This window comes from Crassostrea angulata, chromosome 5, assembly GCF_025612915.1.
Source record: "Crassostrea angulata isolate pt1a10 chromosome 5, ASM2561291v2, whole genome shotgun sequence".
NCBI lineage: Eukaryota > Metazoa > Mollusca > Bivalvia > Ostreida > Ostreidae > Magallana > Magallana angulata.
The window spans coordinates 61,450,615-61,472,844 of NC_069115.1; the positions used below are offsets into that span (position 1 = coordinate 61,450,615).

Consider the following 22,230-nt stretch of genomic DNA (forward strand, 5'->3'; position numbering starts at 1 on the left):
AAATACTTGTGTGGAAAATCAAATTTCACATGAATAATTCTTACAATTTCTTTTTAAAGTTATTGATCAACATTGAAATAATCACATTTTGTTATGTGGATGAAACTTTAAAATATGCTTTGTGAATATGAGTAGAGATTCTAACAAATTAATACATCAACAAATGATTAAATAGCACATACAAACTACACCTACGTCCAACTAGGGAATTCATGGCAAACAAGAAGAGATGTTGGCATACATATCAGTACATGTAATTAACTATACTCATTTTAACAAGAGACAATCAATCGAGGATTTTAAATCCAATGTTGTCCGTTATAAATAATGAAATAAATGGCTAATGTAAGCACAATAAACGAAAGGTAATACATGTAATGTAAAAAACAGTGCTATTAATGTATCTCTCTAATGTGAAAACAAAATCATGGTTGTCAAGTCGAGGAATGATCTTAGAATATACATGTATTAAGCTCATGTGTATCTGTAATACATTTAAAATCAGCAAAACGAATTACCCACAAAGTATATGGCCACAATACATACCAAGTAAATATGGTACTTTTAATACACACCGAGTCACAAAACTGGTATCTTTCTCACTTATATTTCAAAATAGTTTCAATAGATGAACAGCAGACTTTATATAACTTACAACAGGTCTTTAATATTGTGTAACATTTTGTACGTAACTGAATATCAGCTATTGCACATCAAAGATTGAAGAAGTCAATCAGATAATAACAACTAAGTTCTTTTGTTTTTTGTCTGTTTTACAAGCCAAACTAAGCAACATACTCATATAAAGCTAATATTGTCATCCATTCTCTAGCTAAATTATTATGCTGTTTGCAATTGCATAAAAGGTATATATCACACAGATGTGTTTCTATCTATAACATTTCACAATAGGTCAATAAATAGTACACATAGCTAAATATTGATGTGTTTTTTCATCTAGCACTGTGTAAAATCTATAATATTCATGTATTAAGCTTTTATCTTGGATTGTTCAAGGCCAGCCTTGCTCGAAATAAGGAGACAGTCTACACTATGATTGGCAGTGTAAGAGGACAGTCTTCACTATAGTTGGTGGTATTTAGATTTTGTCTGTGTCTTCTCCCATCAGTCCCATGGTCTCCGGCATGATGTACGAGATATCGTCCCAAGGATGCCTGTATAACCCCTGCTTCAATCTCTTCTGATCCAGAAAATGACCTGCAATAATAAATTTTAACATAAAAAGATACAATGTATAGTGTGGAAACATTTTTATTCATGGGGGTCAATTTTTGTGGTTAGCCAAATTTTTCGTGGTTCGTGGGGACTTAATTTTGTTGATAGAAGTTTGGGATAATACTAATAAATATTAAACAAATGCTTGTAAATACGTTCGTGGGGATATAAATTCCTGGGCAAGCGTTACCCACGAAAGCCACAAACATTGGTCCCCCCACGAATATTGATGATTCCACAGTATTTCCAATCCAGCACATCCGAAATTTATCCAAGATCCAAGACAAACAGACTAATCTCATGAAATACATGTATCTACTGTGTATACTGACAGGTTTTTTAAATTTTTTTTGCCACTTTTCACTACAGATTCAAACAGTCACGTTAATCTACACTGCAAAATGTAAATTGTAATAAAAGTAAGAAGACTTACCAATGAATCCCATACTACGACCCAGCACAAACAGTCCGTTGAGGGCACCTACATCTATCAGTTCCCTGGCTTCCTCCCTAAAAAGTAAACATGCATAGCTTTATATGCAGTATTATCAACTACTCTAGATCTACACATTGCAACATTTGCAAACTTTAGCAATGACTAAATTGAAAAATTTATTGCCAGCCTAACTAATGACATAGTGACCCCACATGACGCTGCATATTTTATTATTCTGAAGATTACAAAGCATTGTGGGATCGAGACACTTACCCAGTGAAACATCCGCAATTGTTGAGTAAATCCACAAAAGCCACTCCAATGAAACCATCCACATTCAGAATTAGGTTGGGTTTCTTTAGAAGAAAAAAAAAATTTCCTCTCATAACAAAGCATGAAAAAAAAAATAATTTCCATTGCATCATTCATGATTTAAATGTCTATGTACAATAACATTCAACACTTCAATGCTGAACTCCAGTTTAAAATCCCTATTGACATTTATGTATGCAGGTTTGATGGGTATACAAATTACGCAACCTAAATTGTTTACAATAATCATTGCACAGTTTCTACAAAGTGTTTGGAAGGAAGGAGTTCTTCTTGTTTCCTCTTGATTCTTGACTAACAATTACCTTGGATGTTGTAATTTTTTCTACTTCTATTGCATAGTCTAACAGTGGTGTAGCTGGGAAATTCTTCTTTGCATACTCTTTTAGAATGACAACTCTCATGTCAGGATTGTTGATCTATCAAAGCAGAAAATAAATACACACGTAAATTAAATTCTATATCATTTTCAATATGACATTATACAATAAGTGCTTGTTTCAGACTTGATCATTTGACCTTTGACCTGCACTTACAGATTTGACCCTATGACCTATTCCCATGATGAGTTTTCCCTCCTTTCTCATGTTGTTGACAAACTCCATGGGGATCATATCACTGGTGTAGGCATCAGAGAACTGTTTAGCTGCAGCGTCCAGGGCACCCCCAAACCTGTCTCCCTAGGGGTAAAAAAAGTAATAATGTACATACATGTATAAGATAATTTTCATACGACATAAGTGTATTCTCATTAACTATTTGCCTTGTACATCACATAACATGAAGAGAGTAAAATATTCAGTAAAATACAGTTGATTCAAACACACACAACAAATTTATGCTCATAGCAAATTTCCATTCTCCCTTAACTTCAAATGTATCATAAACATATTGTACATTATATGGCATTATAATGAACCAAATCATTCATTTCTTTCATTTAGTTAAAGACATGTTTCCCGATCCATGTAGTATGATTCTTAACTTAAAGTAGTTTCTGTACAACTAGTTTGACTTACAATGGTGAGGAGACCAGACGCAAGGCAGGACACAAGATCTTTGCCGGCCCTGGCACACACGATGGTGTTGTGTGCCCCCGAGACCGCTGGACCATGATCAGCTGTCACCATCAGACACATTTCAATAAACTTAGTCGCGTACTTGGGTAACCTGAAATAGACAAATATTTTATTTAGATGCTATGAGTATTATATTTAGTGTTGATAAAAAATCTATTAAATTACTTCATGTTATAGAAAATTTGCTGTTGGAGTAATGATTACTAGGAATCTGCAAATTGTTAGATGGAAAGCTATACAAAGCTAAGATAATGTGTGAAAAGGGAGGTAAATCTGATAATATCCACAGTAGGACTGCATTCAAATATACTACATGTAAAACAGTTGAGGTCTGAGTTTACATCTTACATAGCTCTAATTACATGGAGACTAAGATCCAGCCTCTTAGCAGAGAGAACTTGCCTTCTCTGGAACCACAGCAGACTGAGCACGCCCCCGATTCCCATGTCCTCCTTGAATATGTCGGTAATCGGTATCCCAGCATACAACAGTTCCTGTCCTCTCTCATCACAGATACTGGTCATAAAGGACGCCGGCTTACGGATTAGACCCAACTCCTTTAAATAAAGTATAGAGAAATAAAACATGGATATACATAGATACAACTAACCTTGAACTGCCATATTCAACATATCACATTTTATATGTACATGTACATTTACATGTGTATCATCATGAAGTGCACTTAATGTGTCCCTGTTAGTGGAAATCAGTGCCGGTCTGTACTACTACATGTAAATCAAAGAACTTACCCTTGCCCAGGTGTAGTCCATGGGTACTGTGGGTGGGGGTTGTTCAGGCTCTGGTACAATGGTTCCATTCTCTACCAGCTTATCATACACATCCCTGTACAATCAATTTACATCATTATTTTGTTTGTACAGATAGAAGCACTTAAAATTGTGGAATAATATTATTGATGTACAGTTTACAATGTTTAAAGTCTCCAAATCTGATGACTGTTGAATTACAAAATAATCTTGGTGATAATATATACATAGGTACTCGATGAATGTGCAATCAAAAATCTCTAGATATTGATAAACATACTTTATTAGTGTGCCCAATTCATCAAAACTTTTGGGGACATAGGCTTTAGCATCAGTCAGAGCCTGGTTTTTTGCTGATGCTGTTTCAGCTTCTGCATTTGCACATGCCCCTGCATGGCCAAACTGTACCTAAAATAACAGTATCACACCATCATAATAATGGTCATTATCATTCTTATCGGTACACAGATCTTTATCCAAATACTGGTACTATAATCATTGAAACGCTACTGTTTTTAAAAAAAATGTAAATTAGTTCTATGTAACTACTTGATATGCAGTTCTTTTTCCAACTTTTATTTTGAAACCTGCATTTGTATGCTTTTGAAGTGAACTGAAAGAATAGCTGCAAATAAACAAAACCAAGGTCATAATTTTTTCCCTTTCCAAGACCCTTACATCAGAGGTGAACATCTTGGCACAGGTCCCGATACACCAGGCCACCACCGGTTTGTTGACACGCCCACTCTTCATGGCACTCACCAGGTGGTACTCCTCTGTCCCACCTACCTGTTCACAATCAAGGCACGGTAATGATTGACCATGTTATATATAACAAATACATCATTTTATTAATGTTAGCCACATAAAAATTTGCAAAACCAACATGAATAACATTGAAATGGGTATATCCCTCTAACTATTTTTAGAATCGGTAGGACAACAAAGAAGTGCCTTTAAGCAAAATAGTCCCTATACTTGCAGAGTGTATATACATTTATTGGGACATTTTAAATCAGAATGTTTGACACATGTCAGAAAAGAGGATTTGCAATTTTTAAAACAAGTGTCAAAATTGAATTATCATTTGAAGAAAAGAATTGAAATTGTTTGATGTACATTCTTTCCAAAACTGAGAAATTCCCTACTTTTACTTTCATTTTCAGAGTTTTTCAATACAGACGCATTTTGCCGGAAAACAAATCTGACTTCAAACCACGAAATTTTAACAGGAAAGAGACAATTTGATGAGCTTTCATTCAAGAGGTCCCTCGTTGCTGAACGAAAATTAGGGCCGGAGCTATGAACCCTAACGTTAACATTACCGCCTATGGAAAATGCATTAGTGGACTATACCCATATTGAGCTCCATGCTGGTAAGGCATATTTCTTGTTTATTTGCAATTATTATGATAAACGTGCATTTTTTTTTTGTACATCTTCTCATTTATGTGAATAAACTAAATTTCCAACAAGTTCAACAAGTTTAATCATATTAATAGCATATTTTCCAAGAAAATATCCATCACAACACCCCCCCCCCCCCCCCCCCCAGGATTTTCAAAAAAACCAATTTAAAATAAAGAAATTGTGATTTTAACTTGAATGTAATTTATTTTGAGTTTTTACATTAAAAAATGAAAATGTATGTGTGTTTCTTATTATATATGAGTTTAGAAGACATTTTTATAAATTTTGAGACCAAATATCACTTCGGGTTTTTAGTGCGATCATTTCAAGCGAGCAAAAGTGAAAGTAGAAAAGCAGAAAGTTTCCGGTGAGGAAAAATACTTCATTCTAGCAGTGTCCAGCTATCTAAGATTAGTTTGCATTGTAAGGGAATTGTATTAGTGTCCGGTAGGTTCCAATTCTATATTTATGATGATAGATTTGCATTAAATTGGAGTAAATTAATTTGTCATGCATGTGACATGACTATGTACCGAAGATGTAGGTATGCACTCTTTAACATGTAGAAGCCTACCATGTTGGTTAGTACTTAATCCACAAAATCTATCTTTGTTTATCATAATCAAAATTGAATGAAATTATCAGTAATCATTTTAAGTAGATATTTACTAGTATTTATTTATTCATACTATTGAAAAAATAGATCAATATGTTGGGGTGGGGGTTGATATTGAATGTTATTGGGGGGAGGGGGGGGGGGTCTTTAGGCTGTATAGATGTGTTGTGCATGAAGATGTAGTTATTGTTGCCTATCTGTTCTCTCTTTCTGTATCTTTCCCCCTCTCTCTAATTCTCTCTGTCTCTGTCTGTCTGTCTGTCTGTCTGTCTCTCTATCTCTCTCTCTCTCTCTCAACATATGGCTGCTTTTGATATGGAATTGCAAATGTTGGGAATAGTGTTTAATAATGTAGAATTTAATTCAAAACATTTCATTTTAGATAACATGTAAATTGAAATGGAAGTCTTCTTCAAAGAATAAAACACAACAATGAGCCACACTTGATGTAAGTAAAATTTATTTTTGTAACTTCACTCGTCCAAGTTTAAAAGAAGGAACCTATAAAAACTATATACCCTGCAAGGCCAGTATTTTACATGCAGATAATTTAGAATATTATAGATACTGGGAAACTTTACATTGATTATACATATTTCACAGACTTTGTGGGTATTTCTTGTTCTTCTGGATTTTGAACTTTAGTTAAATGTAGACTCTCTTCCATAGGATATGTCTTTTGATAATTTTTGCTAAATTTGTTACCATGGTAACAAGATACAAGAGTAAAAGAAAAAATCCTTATTAGCAAGTTTCTTTTCCCTATGACATATATTTAATGAGTTAAGTCATGGTGCATTTGTTCCGAAATTAGGCTTAAATAAAAGTTCAGCAAATATTACACTTATATGAGTAAAAACAACTCATCACTATGACGTCATTATGACGTCATAGGTGAGGTAATCTCAAGCTAGCATCAAAATGGAGCAAAAACTGAATTGAGGGCCTCACATTATAGAGTCATATAACTTTATTATTTATAAACCAATACCTACATGTAATACCTTGATGGATAGGGAAATTCCTATACTTTTCTATTTTACCTTTTTCGTGGTGTTTGAAAACAATTCTTTTTTGTAACTAAAGAAAAACTCATGATTTTTACGACAACAATTTTATGAAATCAGACATAATTGAGCTTTTTCATAAGAATATGAACAAAATAAATTTGGTAAAATATTGAATGTTTATGTTTTACATGTATTTTAATCCTTGAGATTAAATTTTCCTCAATTTATGCAATTTGAAGAGGATCGAGTGCCAATGAGCTATATGTTGTTTAGGTAAATTATGACTGGACTGTTTCTTCAAATTTCATGCATGTGTATCAATGCTGCAAAATCCATAGTTATGTATTGAATTTTTCCAAATTTGGAATCATGGTTCTTTATAGTGTCTAGAGTGAATATATAAGCTAAGAATTGTAAATAACCACAATGACTGTTTTATATTGGGTATATCCCTCTAACTATTTTTAGAATCGGTAGGACAACAAAGAAGTGCCTTTAAGCAAAATAGTCCCTATACTTGCAGAGTGTATATACATTTATTGGGACATTTTAAATCAGAATGTTTGACACATGTCAGAAAAGAGGATTTGCAATTTTTAAAACAAGTGTCAAAATTGAATTATCATTTGAAGAAAAGAATTGAAATTGTTTGATGTACATTCTTTCCAAAACTGAGAAATTCCCTACTTTTACTTTCATTTTCAGAGTTTTTCAATACAGACGCATTTTGCCGGAAAACAAATCTGACTTCAAACCACGAAATTTTAACAGGAAAGAGACAATTTGATGAGCTTTCATTCAAGAGGTCCCTCGTTGCTGAACGAAAATTAGGGCCGGAGCTATGAACCCTAACGTTAACATTACCGCCTATGGAAAATGCATTAGTGGACTATACCCAAATACTAATTAATCATTTATGATCTTGATCTTTAAGTCTCTACCTTGTGTGTACCAGGTATGACCAAAAAAAATTTAAGTCTCTATTAGTCTTTGAAAACTATCTAAATCTACTAACACAATGGTGTCAGCATTAAAGTATTACAAAAGAAACTATCAATCAATTGTGGATATAAAGATGGCTAATAAATAGTTAATAGACCAATAATCTTACCTCGCCCAGCAGGATGATCATTTTGACATTGGGGTCGTCCTGGTACCTCAGTATGTGGTCCATGAAGGTGGTACCTGGGTATCTGTCACCACCGATAGCTATACCCTCGTACACTCCATTTGTGTTCAGTGATATGACGTTGTTCAACTCATTGGACATTCCCCCTGATCGCGAGACGTATGCTACACTGTTAGGAAGGAATGAATTTTCAAATTTTAAAGTACATTTACTAAGAACGTATTTCTTACAAATATTGTTTCTAGAAATTCATTTCCAACAACTTCATACCTCCCAGGCCTGAAGAGCTTAGATGCCAGGATGTTGTCCAACATTCCTCCTGTGTTTCCAATTTTGAAACAGCCCGGCTTCACTCCTCCAACCTAAAATGAATTCAAGCTTTGTAGTTTATGTTTAAATAGTCAAAATTTATTATGAAGTAAAGGTTATGTTCTTGTTTATAAATGATACTAGAGTAAGGATTTTGCATAGTTACAATAAATATAATAAGTATCACCTACCGTAGCAGGTCCAATGACAAATACGCCTTTCTTGTCCGCCTCTTTGATGATCTGTCTGGTTAGGTTTTCTGGGATTCCTTCGGCGATAATGGCAATGGAACGTATCTTGAAAGACATTTATATGCATATGAAAGCTTATTCAATAATTAAATATAAAATGATTCAATCTACCAGTATGTATAAAACAAGAACTGTTTTTATTATTAAATGTTGATCAAAGCATGGCAATATAATGTTATTAGCTGACAGTCACTGTTCCTTTCCTTCATAAGATAACACAATAAAGACACTAAATTAACATTCATCCTTCAGCAGGTTTCCTGTGATTTAATGATAGCATTTGCCTGCTTCTATACCTGTGGGTAAGTCATGGTTTCCATGGTACTTTCGAAGGCTGAGCGAAGGGAGGCAAAGTTAATGAGAACATCAGCCTGGGGGTGCTTCTTCATGGCATCAGCCATGTTTTTGTACACTGTCAAGATTGAAAACAATGTGTTCTTAGATGTTGAAGTTCACATTATGAGGATTTTTACAAGTGAAAACATTATTTTCTAGTCTGCAAAGATCCAGTCATGTTTCTAAAACATGAATCTTCCATGAAACTATGCATGTACTAGTTATACACTGTACCTACAGGTGTATGTACTAAGAAAAACTTTTTTTACTTTACCATATTTCTTATAAATCCCTTATATTCATACCTGGAACAAGGATTTCTTTATGCCCCCAGTAAAACTTTTGCTTATGATCTCCTCTGAAAAAAAAAAAAGAAGTTTTAATATACATGTTTTACGAATATATACAAAATAAAGGGAATACATGTACAATCATTTCAAAAGTTTAAGTAAAAATGAACAAATCTAAAATTCCATGACATAGAACAGATAACAAGTCAAGATGTTGAGATTTTCCCAATGACATGACTTCTGATTGTAAAGGTAGTAATAATGCTTGTCATCATGTATGAAATTAACTGTACAACAAGTTTTATCAATGAAATAATTTTTTCATAAAATTTTTCCATTACCAGATTTAAATGAACAAGAAAGACAAAAAACAAAAAGAATTATTAAAAAAAAGTAACTCACGTAAATGGATAAATCATGGCCACCACAGAAGGTTCGCGGCGGGAGCAGACGTAATCGAAGTCCAGCATGCCCTGCACCGCCCTCTGCTGCATGCCCCAGACAATACACTGCGTCTTCTCTGTAAACAGTGTCTGGGTTCTCTCAGACTTGGAGGAGGCCTGTTGACTTTGATCTGGCACTGTGACCTTGCCCTCTGACCTTGACGAGGGTTCGTTCACTGACCCTCTTCTGCTGGTTGCTGGGGAAGCCTGAAATATTATAGCATTGATGTAATGGTTTGGATGATTTGTTCCCCATTGACCTTCTTGCAATAACATTTCAGAGTCATTTAAATATGGATGAGAATATACTGAAAACACATGCAGGAGGATTACAATCAACTTCAGCCAAGTTAACCTCGTCAGATATATATACACATCAATAGGCATTATCTAGTAAATATTACCATATTCCTTCCAACAAGAGGGAATCACAAATGACATTTAAACAATGCCCTACAAAATACCTTCTTAATAATTTAGCAATTTTTTTAAGTTTTTATGTATTTTTTTAATAGATATAAGATATAATTGTCAAAGCTGATATCCAAGCCCTGTCAAACTTGAAACCTCACAAACAATTAGTTTTCAAGTATCATTTTCTAAATTTTTATAAAAATTCTTGCAGCAAGAAAATTTCGACATAAAAACTGGATTCATGCATTGAAGCAAAGCAATTGTATCCCTGCATACTGCTCTATACTTGTTTTTTAGTTTTGTAGTTTTCCTGCATTTCACAACTATATAAAAAAAATTCCTCTGTGGCTATTGATTGAGATTAAGCGAAAGTAACTGAATATCATACATGTAGTTTTGAAAAATACTCTTGCTTCCTACTAATTGAACTTGAGGAACTAATACATGTAACTGCAAAATATAATGATTTTAAAATTTTGCTTGTATTTTTCTGACAGTTGTGGACTATATGAAATTTTTACATAAGATCTACTGGCGTGAGACCAGTTCACGCTGAGTACCATTTCTTGCCAGTGCATTGTTACGTACATCATTTTTTGTATATAATTTTACGTGTTGATAAAATGACGTAAAAATGCATTGGTAAGAAATGGTACTCGGTGAGAACTGGTCGCACGCCAATATGCTATCAATTTTAGTTTCTCACTCTTTGCTACATGGTGGAATGTTGGATTTAGGTACTCTTTTTAAATAATTGATCTACAAGTATCTCAATCTTTTTAATATGGGCTATATATGATTCTTGAAGTATAAAATTTGCTTGTGTACATTAACAAAGATTCCTACTGTTTCAATGACTAAATAAATACCCCACTAATAATTTCATAAATTTAAAATACACATTGAATAAGAAAGATAAAAAAAAAGGTCAAAAAGAATGATTTACAAGAACAGTGTATGAAATAGGAGCAGTCAGTCAATGAATGTGTACATTTGAAACATAAGGATAAACAATACTGAATAGTTTAACTATGGTACGAAGTAAAGAACTCCATTATAATAACTACACTATGTACTCAAAGACAGTCGTCACAATACTCAATCATGCTCAGATTACAACACTGAGTTACCCCAGTTAACCCTCCCTGCTGGCGGTAGATCGAGGGGGCCTGAAATGTATAGTGTCAGTTCAAAGGTCACAATGGTTCAAAGGTCAAACTAATGATGACTCACAGAAATCATATTTCTTTTGAATATTTATACTACATGGTCATACACTTTGACTTTTGTATTACTTCAACTGAATTTAATAGCCATCAATTTTGAATTATCTCATGTCTTTTAACAGCAAAGCTCAAAATACATAACTTACTTCATAAAATAAACATTGGGAGAACTAGTTAATCTCAATACATTAGATAGTAGTTCGATATGGATACAAGGATACAATAGTACCGGTACATGACTTTACATATTGAACTTCATTGGCATATTCTCCTGAACTCATCATTGCAGTTCACTTCATATAAAAATGATATACAGTCAAACTTAATCTCAAACTAGATGGGACAGTTTAAAAACTTTGAGATATCCATCTCCTAGTATTGGAGTTATCGAGGGTAAAATACTTAAAAAATAAGTGGTTTGGACTTACAAATCACTTTGACATATCCAATGTATTCGAGATATCAGTGTTTAAGATATCAAAATTCAACTGTATATATTTTCATATTCAACAACTAAAGAATACACTTAAGGAATTGTATATAATATAATGCACTTTTTAGATAGAAGTCTAATGCATAAGTTTATTTAAACTTTACACAGTACATGTATAAGGTAAATTGTATTTTTTGCTATAACACAATAGTTATTCTACAATATATAATAGAGAGAATAAGGAAATTAAAATTCAGACATATTAGTAAGTATGTGTATAACTTCAACCAGCTGATTTAGAAATAATTGTTCTAAATTCTACAAACATTCAGACACTACAACACTGGGTGCTCTGTTTTACCTGAACTACCTGTAAGAAAACAGTAGAGGTTGATTTCAACACATATATAAAACAGTGGAATAGGAAAATGGTTCTTATCGAATACACGTAGATGAGCATTAATATTTATAACTATTCTTAAGACAACAATCAACATCTTTTTAATCCAACTGGGTTCTGAATCTTATATAATTGGGCATTATATTTTAGGAAGACATAATGAAATTTTCATAAATTTTGGAGACCATTTTGGACTGTGTTACGGTCTGGTGATCACTTACCCCTCCTGTGGGCAGCAGGAAGTTGGCGGTGGTGTTCATTGGGCGCGGTGTGTGAGGGATCTCCCTCTTACCCAGGGCCATGCTCACTATAGCCGTCATGTGGGTCTCTGGGCCAAAAACGTGGATCGGGATTCCCAGGGTGTTTCCTGTGATCAGAGTAAACATGCAATAACTGTATCTCAATCAGCGACAAACAAATATATATGGAAATTAAGGCTTTAACAAATGTGAGATTTCATGCTTTTCACCTTCTGGGAAATATATGTTTTAAAGCATTATTCATCAAATGAAGGAAAAGATAATTAATCTCTCATAATTATAAAAATGAGACCATGTTACGTAAAAGAAGACAAAAAGGACGACAAAAAAGAGAATTTCTCATAATTGGAATGAGGTCATGAATATTAGGATTAATAAAGGAACAATTTTACAGACCGAGTTCCCTCATGATCCTGAGGCCTTCCTGGTAGTTGGGTCCAGCCCTCCTCACATACACACTGACGTTGCCTTCAATCAACTTCTGCTGGTACTCTCGCAGGCCTCTAACAATTCCCTAAAATATACATTGTTTAACTTCATTTTTCTTGAAATAAAACAACATGGATTTTTCGGGCCACAGGGAATACCTTTATTGCTTAATACTGACTTGTGACTATAGTTCTTAAACACAGAGAAAATTGCAGAAGAAATTGCTAGAGTAACTTTGAGAAAATGTACCTTAAATGTTGCTGCTACATTTGTGAAGTTAGCAATGCCCCCTCCCACAATAAGGATTTTGCCGTCGGGGTGGATCTCTGCTGTCATTAGTGACAGGATCGTCTTTGCGTACTCATATGTCTGCTGTTCACTAGGTGCGCCTGAGTACTCCCCGTAATTAGCAAGATCTTTGGCCCCTCCCAAATCACAGATTGTGTCACTGAAAATAAAAAACTTTTCTAAATGAGTATGATTCTATAAAACCTAGAAATACTGTGACATAATCAAATCAACTATAAAGAAGAGAGATCAAAATATATTTTTGATTCTTAAATTGACTTTTAAAAAAACTTCACAAAAAGCAAAGAAGAATGTTCTATTTTTTAACATCTTTTCAATCAATGACCAGTAAGATTATAAAATCTTACGCATAAATGACAGATGCTCCGCCCCCTGCCACCATTGTCCAGATTCGGCCGGATTTGTTCAGAATGGTTAGTTTTAGAGATGCCCCACTCTTTGCATCTAGTTCAGCAATGTACGCTTCCTAAAGAAATTTTTTTTTTTCAATATCTTAATATTTATTTCTAATTCCATGATAACTTTGCACCTGTTCATGCTGAGGCAACAAAAAGGCAACATTTTGTGATGAAATGAATAGTTTTCTGATGTGAATTTTATTGATGTACCAGCCATACATCTATCACTTACTTCTGGGAGAGCATCCCTCCCAAAGGGTGGGGGAAATTCCAGGTCTCCCCAAAGTGATTTACACAGGTACTCGGCACACTGGTCAATCTTAGCCGCCAGGTCCAGGATGTAGAGTCTGCCGCCCGTGAACACTACAAAATATACATGCATTGTTCAATTCAATCTACTGATAGCACAATCTATTAAAACAAATTACTGTAACAGTTATAACAGTCATTTCCAGCAAAGAACAGTTCAAAAAATGAAAATGAGTTAGATATTTAGTGTGAAGAATACATACCCAATGGATTGATCTCTAGGTATGTGAAATGTAAGTTCCTGTACTGAGTGTAGAGGGCTTTGATGAATTTTGTTAGGGGTCTGTAAGGAAGATAAACATATAACAGGTTCGAAAAATAAATATACATCTTATTTGTATTATACAATTTAACTGTATGGACAAAATTTTTAATAAATATAAAAAAAAGTCATGCATGATAAATAAACATTTTTTTCAAGAAATTAACACAATCAAAGGGTAGTAACTCATGATATCCTCCACTTACTCTTGGGCGGAGGCGGGGGCTTTGGACAACAGTTTGGATTTAATGTCAGACTCAGAGACTTCTTCTAGCACTGGAATGTCTAATTTAACAGCCTGAAATAGACACAATAATTATTATACGATAATACCACTAGGTCCCCAATATTTAAAATACTGTAAATTCATAATTAAACGCTAGGAATTAATATCCGCGTAAAATTGCGAGAAGCATCCTTTGCGGATTTTAAATCTCGCCATATTTTCTGAGAGTTGAAAACTATAAGAAATAAGGAGAAAAGTTCAATGTTTGCGATTTTACACTTTTGAGATTTGATACAAACCAGCAGGATCGCGAAATTAAGTACTCGTGTAATATAAGGAATTTACAGTAGGCACAAATCATATCAAAGTATCTTTTGCTGTTTAAGAAATATTTGATCACACTGAGAAATTGATAGATGGATTATGTAAAACCAGTAAGTTTTTGAGATAATAACCTTGGCATCCACGTCCCCAATATCTATCCCCCCTTCATGATGAAACAGTATGGTATCACAGTATCTGGAGGAATATATACACAGGTAAAACTCTTCATTCTGAAAAAGAAGAAAAGAAATATTCAAAGAAACACTCATATATGTATGTATACAAATGAAATATAATCTTAAAAGACAATCGTATTTTCATGTTTATTGATCCGTGTCTGTACTTAAATTACAATCTGTAATATCTTTTTAAATTTAATGATATGAAACTTCTATGGTCATTTAACATTGAAAAGATATTCACAGACCACTATTGTACATTCTTGATGTACATTTACCTGTTCATGTTTAATGAAAGGCTCAATGATAAAATTCTTTAGTTTCCCTTTAGCTGCACCAATCTAAATAAACAAAACAAAACATATCAATTGTTCATTCTTTTTTAACCTATTTATAAAACATGTTCAAGTTAATGATTTATTTTGATGGTCATCAATTTTATTTAACCCACCTAGATCTCAAATGAAATTTTTTATTTCTACAAAAGACTGGTATGTATTAATATAAATATGTAACATGTATGAAGTTCAAGTACAATTGATACATATAAAGTTACATGTAGCATGAACAATGTGATGTATCATTACATAAATTTGCTGATTCAGCACATGGTCAGGTAACAGATTACAGGTGTGACAGAGTGCTGGTATCAATGAAACAGGTAGAAATCTTTATCAGTCAAGGACACTGTTTAATAAACTCAAGGATATTATCTGAAGGAAGCTAAAATTTGCGTGTTCATGATGCAAGTAATTTAATATGAAAAAAAAAAAGCTTTGAAGTAAACTCTCAAAGGTTGCCATAAAAACTCTCTGATAAAGAAACCCCCACAAATGTAAACTGCTTCACTTTTATATACATTACGGTATGCGTAAACTCAATAAATTACAATGGATATTCCAATGAGTTTAAAGTTTCTAGGGGATAACATGTCAGGATATAAGAAGTTCAATATTAATATCAGCTATTGAAACTTTTAAGATTTGATAAATTTTCTTTATATTTTTTTAATACCGTATTTGTCAGCTTTTGAAAATTTTTGAAAGTTTACATAATCAGCTTTATAGCTGAGGTTACATGTAGGCCTAATAATATAAATCTGGATTCATCTTGTGTGTGTAAAATCCATCCCATTCCCTCCAATCTAGACTTACTAAACCCAGGGGCACTTAATAACAAAACCACAAAGAAAGTAAAATAATCAACCCAACAAACTTAGCATGACCAATATGCCAAATATCTATCTGATAAACATGTACAATATGTGATCATACATGACATACTGTGGTTTCATTAATATTCAAGGGTATCAATTTTCATGGATAAAGTGAAAATCACAGCTTCAAGGATACGTAAATTCGTGGCCAATGACCCTATCAATACAAAATGTTTATAGAAATTGCATTTCAATGAACATTTGATTTCATGGATCAACCTAATAACGAAATCCATGAAAATTGGTATTCAACGTATATTGATGAAACCACAGTACAAGTTCTACTCATCCTCCATGTTTCTGTAAAGATGAGACATAAATTTCAAAGCTTAAACCACAATGGTTTTAGGTTTATTTGGTAATTGATACATTTGCATGATTTTACCAGATTTATCAAAAAAGGGAAATGGAAGCAAAGCTACTGCCTCTATATTGATTTTCACCAAACGGTTCCAATCCTGCTCTGAACATTGCTATCTTTTTGTGGAGGCCAATCTTGTCTCCTTGCTTCCAATCACTTCACATAACAACTCTAATCAAGACTTTCTTTATTAGGCCTATAAAGCCCCAAAAATCAATCCCTCCATGCTATTCCACCATGTATTTCATTGTAACCTTTTTCCTTCTGCGAATCAATGCTTGAATTCTTAGAAAACTTATCAATCACTTCTAAAAGCAAGCAGTACAGTCACTGCCTCGGCTCAACTACAGTTTGTCTAAACGGGTTTGCTTTAAACTTGAAGAAAACTTAATTATGAAAAACTATTGACATGATGTATATGTATGACATGTAAGGGAGAAGTAGAATAACTACCCAATAAATCTAGAGTAAATGACAGACAGCACACAGTTTGAAACATTATCTAAACAGGGACATCAAACATTCTGTTAGAGGACTCTCAATAAACATGTACAGCAAAACTCGTTTATAACGAATTTCAAGGGACCATAGAAAAAACTTCGTTATAGCCGTAATTCGCTATACGTTTATAACGACTTCATAATAAATATTATAGCGAATTCGTTATAAAATAATTAAGGGTTTTTTCCGGCTAACAGTTTTCGAAACTATCGTAAGTTATAAAATTAGTATTACCGTCATTTAAAAAAAAAGTCAATATAACCATTTCATTTCAATTTTTAAAAAAATTCCGTAAACTATTTGAATTTGAGTATTTTATATATGCATCTTAAAATTGCATGTTTCTTCAATGAAATTTGGAATGGAAAAAGTTCGTTATAAAAATGATAAAATACATTAAAATTTTGCCAGCGGGGGTCTTTAAATTACTTCGTTATAGCCGTAAATTCGTTATAGCCGTGTTCGTTATATACATCAATTTTCTATAGGTTTTATATAAGAATTTCGCCGGGACATGAATAATAATTCGTTATAGCCGTAAATTCGCTTTATCCGTGTTCGTTATATTCGAGTTTTGCTGTATTCCTTGTCTACACCACAGAGAAGACACAGCTGTTTAATACCAAGTGAAATCAGCTTCTTTCCTGGTGGGTATTATCATAATCTGTATTTTAGTTGATACTACATTTACTAGTGACTGTCATTTTTTTTTATCCAAGGTGTGGCACATCACTAAAATTTCCACAAATTATCATAGCAATTAAAACAATATCAATAATGAAACACAAATTTCATTCACAGTAAAAATATTTTTTCATGGTTGGAAATAATTTGGGGATGGACAGGGTGATATTCTAGACTTCATTTTTGTGTATATGAAGTCTTACCTCAAACTCCCTGCCCAGTTTGTTTTTCAGCCACTCCTTGACTCCCTCTAGATCCACCCCAGCTTTTATCAGACCAAGCTTTCCTCGGCGCTTGATCAGCTGATCAGGTTTTACCACTAATTTCTGTAAAAACACAACATTAAAGGCATGTTCATGATTTTTGGAGAAACCTCGACATTTTTGTGTTGGTAAAATCAAACAGCTTTACACAGAGCAAGAGATAAATCAGGAAGTATATTTGGGACAATGAAGACTTAATACAGACTAAACAATGTAGAATTGTTTTCAATTTCCAACAACTCCTGATATATTAATATGGTACTTTTGTTATTACTAGAAACATTCCTTACATTATGACATACTTTAACAAGGCAAGTTAAGGTTTATTTTATAAAAAAATACTTGTAATACCTGAGTTTAAGAAAGAATACAGGTAGATCTTACCTCTGTGAGGAGCCAGGGGTGGTCAGCTGTTTGTGTGTCCCAGTTGACAGTTTCTGTGACTACAGCGAACCTGTTTTTAGCAGCCTCATCAGTTAAGTATTTGTTCAGTAGCTCCTTCCCCTTAGCTTCATAAATAGCCTTGGCAGACATGTTGGTGGTAGAGGAAGACACTCAGTTCTAAAATCAGAGATTTAAAAAACTACAGAACAAAACAGGGATATTAAGGAAGTTAAATTCTTGGATTCTTTATCAAGACAAATACAAAGAAATGATATACAGATATGTGTTCTCAGAAGAGTAAATTCTGTAATTTGAACTACCAGTCATAGATAAGAATTTTAAAATGATAGTATGCAATTCATAAATATTTCACTGGCCTCTGAATGTACTGAATGAATATATTAAAATATGTAAGCCTTTTAAAGCATGTGTACATGTTATATCTCTCCCCGTTCTACACTCGCCAATCATTAGCTATAATGTGTGTGATGTCCGGACCAAAAATCAACACTTATCTTCCACAGCATGTTTGATTTATAAGTCAAATTTAAATTGACCTTTTTACCTGTATGTAAATAGCCATGCGAGTACTATACCTCAGCCAGTGAAGGTTTAATCAAAGCATATAAAGTACATGTAAATATAAAGTCAAGGACAATAAAAATCTCATTGCTTTATTCTATATGATGGCAAGGACAAGACGTCATTCCAAAACATCCCATCCTAACACCTGCTGAACCTGCTAAAATCAATTGATGACCAGGACAGATGATGTGATATAGCACTCAATGAAATTGTGACCATGCTTAACACAAAAGCCTTGCAACCTTGTAGAAATCTCAGACAATGCAAAGGCCCAATAGATGGAGAAATGGACGTCATGTTGAATTCAAAACAAGCTGATCAATTCAATCACACGAGTTTTTAAATTCATGTCACAGTAAAAAGCTTCACTGCTGTCATCATTGTCATGTGATACCATGTATAATGATTTCATATTATGAAATAGCTAATTAATCATCATCTCCAATAAATTTATGTATTTTTTCTATTAGAAACATAAAATCAATATTAATTTTTCTTAAGTTTCATTTCCTTCTGAGTTAAAATATGCTGTAGAATTATTTAAATAAAAGAATGAAAGTAAATGCAATCACAAGGACCCTATTATGTAATAAATCTAATAACACTCTTCATACCTTAATTGTTAAATGATTAGACAGATGTCAATCAATATGAAAATCTATAAACAGCACCAGTGTGGACCCATTATTTCAAATATTCTACATACATGACTGAGGAGCCCATATATTTAACAACCCAGATCAATACTAGTTGTCTCAGGAATAGAAATTAACAGAAAATAATGTGAACACAGACACATAATTAGTATTACAGAGTTCCAAAGTTAAAGCTTAATCAACCATTCATGGTATACTGTTTAAATTTAAACAAGCAACTGACATTCTTAATTCAAAATTCTTAAAATTTAATCTTTTACAATGAAAAATGCACAAAGAAGTCAAGTTATTTTCTTCAAATTGCATAAATGCTAGTACTTACATTGTGAACAAGCAACCGGTAGGTCTAGTGGCTCAGAATCCTTTAGTGATGAACCACTAAACCTTCAGTAAAACAATATACAAGCCCTGACACTATCAGTGTGGTTAATCAGTACTAACAGCTTATAGGACTGCCTGGAGCATCAACTTAACCAGTCCACAAGGAGGCGAAGAAGCCGCAGCTGAGAGCTGTATTAATCTGGGATCAAACAATTTGGGGTGGTATTGATGTTATAGACCCAATAACACAGCATCTTATCTCTCCTGTAACCCAAATCACTCACATTTATCTGAAGGATTTATAGATTTCCAATTTGCTGAAGCTGACAAAATTTGGGAATGTTTAACTGTTGTTCACAGTTGGGAAATTATAATTACTTGCTGTACATCAGATACAACTGACAATAAAAAAATTGTTGGGTTTATTCTTATGAATATTTCTCCATGTAGAAATGTCTTTAAGTAATGCCTGAGACCTGATGTCAATCAGCAACACATGAAGGTAAAAAACCTAGACCTTACATGTACAATTGAAGGAGTCTGTTACAATCAGACTGGTAGCAAAAAATATGACATTGGTAGAAATGAAAGGAATGAAAAGATTAGAAAATTACAAGAAGGGTTTTAATTATGAATAAGACATTGATTTTTACCAATTCTTTGAGATGAATATCAATTGCAGCTGACCATGAATAAATCGATTCCGTTTTGTCCTTAGCATTTTGGCTGAGAAAATAAGCATAAAAAAAGCTTGGTTATCACAAACCTTTCATTACTGACAGATAATTAACAACTATGCTACATGCTCTTCAATGTTCATATCCTAAGGACTGCAAGTTTGTACATCTTAAAAATGTGGCTGACTGTCTGTGTGAAGTAGAGTTGTGTTCTGCCACAATTTTATTTCTCAGTTAATATCTACTGCAGTTCAACATCAATCTGTATGACAACTTTAAGTCTGATCATGGCATAAGATATGGATGTTGAAAAAGTCTTCAAGTAAGGACACATTCTGAAGATGGTATGGGACAAAGTAGGTAGAACACTATGGAGCTCAGCTATAGTGATTTAAGATAGAACAGAAAAAAAGTAGTTTCCTATAGATTTTAGTGAAACTCTGCAAATACTGTTTATCCCACATTGCTAACTGTTCTCTTCAAAATTTCTATTAATGGTTATTTTTTGTGCATGGCTGCATGAGTTTGTAATGTGTTAAAGTGCCAAAACTATACTGGCCTAAGACCAATTCCTGCCAAGAACCATACAATATCTCACCAGTGCATTATGTGCATTGTTATATCATTTTTTGTATAAAATTTCCTGTGCTAATAAAACTATGTAACAATGTGAAATGGTTATTGGCCTTTGGTATATAGGTATTTGAGCAGTAAAGCAATAAATCCTAATTCTTTAAACAATGGACTCTTTTTCCATTGTTTTAAGAGAGGAAACAAAACTTTTTTAAATATACCATATGTACCAAGACTTTTATATTGTTGTAAAAGTGGATTAACAATTAACAAACCAATACTCATAGTCAGTTCATCCTTATTTAGTTTTTTAAAAATTATGATACGCTAAACAGTTAAAAAAATTCAATTTTTACCTTTAACAGTTTAAATTTCATCATGCAATCACGTTCATCTTACATCATTGTATATAAGCAGACATTTATGAACTGTAACAGTAATCCAAAATGCTTTATAATTTTAAATTACTTTAACATACATAAAACAACCCGGTGCGCGTGCTTCATAGATAAAGTGAAAGTACCGGTACCACGACTGGCACGAATCAAAAGCGTGCAAACCTGTCAAACGTACACGCATATGCAGACATGTTTGCGTTTTATCTAATTAATACATACCTGTAATGGCAAGAAATTTTGAGGCATAAAAGGACTTTAATGTAAAGTATTTTCTTACCTGAATTAAAAGGCGACTTAATCGGTAGAACACGTACGTAAGATAGGATCATCCGACATCGAACGATCCGTGTCACCTCACAGGAAGTTTACGACCAATTTCAATGTATGTCGAGCCCGATACAGTAAGGAATTCTGTTCAGAAAAAAATCTTCCACAAATGAACAGTTCAGTTGTTTGCTTTTATAAATATATGGTATATTTCGTCGGATAAAATGTTATTCAGGTTATTTATTACCTTTTCAGCTGACAGAAACAACTTAAACACACTATTAATTTTGGTGCGCGAATTTGATAAATATTTTGATGAAATGCAATCACTGATGTTCAGTATAATTGCATGGTTTCCAAAATAATTGAATTTTCTTTTAATTTAATTAAAGAATCAAATTGGTTAGAAGACATAAGTTATTCGTAATTCAAACCAATGCGTCTTTTAATACAATGTATAGTCAATTATCATTGACTGTGTTAAATTTTGTCTCAAATTATCAAATTTTAGTTTTCTAGTTACATATAAA

The 22,230-nt window shown here is 33.2% G+C and overlaps 1 protein-coding gene and 1 long non-coding RNA gene across 4 annotated transcripts; one reads left to right on the forward strand and one right to left on the reverse strand.

Annotated features, from left to right (window-relative positions):
• Window positions 1-771: 771 nt before the first annotated feature.
• On the reverse strand, window positions 772-21,811 carry LOC128184432 (ATP-citrate synthase-like). Of its 2 annotated transcripts, none has more exons than XM_052853885.1 (28): window positions 21,711-21,811; window positions 18,224-18,400; window positions 17,780-17,902; window positions 15,093-15,155; window positions 14,767-14,865; window positions 14,292-14,383; window positions 14,027-14,106; window positions 13,747-13,877; window positions 13,464-13,582; window positions 13,057-13,255; window positions 12,775-12,892; window positions 12,340-12,485; window positions 9,605-9,852; window positions 9,218-9,270; window positions 8,873-8,988; window positions 8,517-8,621; window positions 8,287-8,378; window positions 7,999-8,185; window positions 4,530-4,640; window positions 4,132-4,259; window positions 3,834-3,927; window positions 3,484-3,638; window positions 3,022-3,172; window positions 2,539-2,682; window positions 2,308-2,421; window positions 1,946-2,028; window positions 1,670-1,746; window positions 772-1,218 (listed from the first exon to the last, which is right to left on the reverse strand). In XM_052853885.1, exons 2-28 carry the CDS (start codon window positions 18,371-18,373, stop codon window positions 1,100-1,102), a joined length of 3,297 nt encoding a protein of 1,098 aa, XP_052709845.1. In that variant the 5' UTR covers window positions 18,374-18,400; window positions 21,711-21,811; the 3' UTR covers window positions 772-1,099. The 2 variants fall into 2 exon arrangements, with proteins under 2 accessions (XP_052709845.1, XP_052709846.1); XM_052853886.1 differs by lacking the exon at window positions 21,711-21,811 and adding an exon at window positions 19,787-19,923.
• LOC128184433 (uncharacterized) lies at window positions 4,764-7,782 on the forward strand. 2 transcript variants are annotated; one of them, XR_008243733.1, is made up of 4 exons: window positions 4,764-5,227; window positions 5,577-5,708; window positions 6,260-6,325; window positions 7,593-7,782. It is a non-coding gene; the product is annotated as an uncharacterized LOC128184433 (long non-coding RNA). The 2 variants fall into 2 exon arrangements; XR_008243732.1 differs by lacking the exon at window positions 4,764-5,227 and having other exon boundaries at window positions 5,483-5,708.
• Window positions 21,812-22,230: the final 419 nt, after the last annotated feature.

Bases quoted from the DNA above. Each gene is read 5' to 3' on its own strand.
- LOC128184432 (XM_052853885.1), bottom strand. From the start codon at position 18,373: ATGTCTGCCAAGGCTATTTATGAAGCTAAGGGGAAGGAGCTACTGAAC. The intron at 2,683-3,021 runs GTAAGTCAAACT...TTTTACCCCTAG, and splicing joins CGTCTGGTCTCCTCACCATT to GGAGACAGGTTTGGGGGTGC. The intron at 1,219-1,669 runs GTAAGTCTTCTT...TTATTATTGCAG, and splicing joins TCGTAGTATGGGATTCATTG to GTCATTTTCTGGATCAGAAG.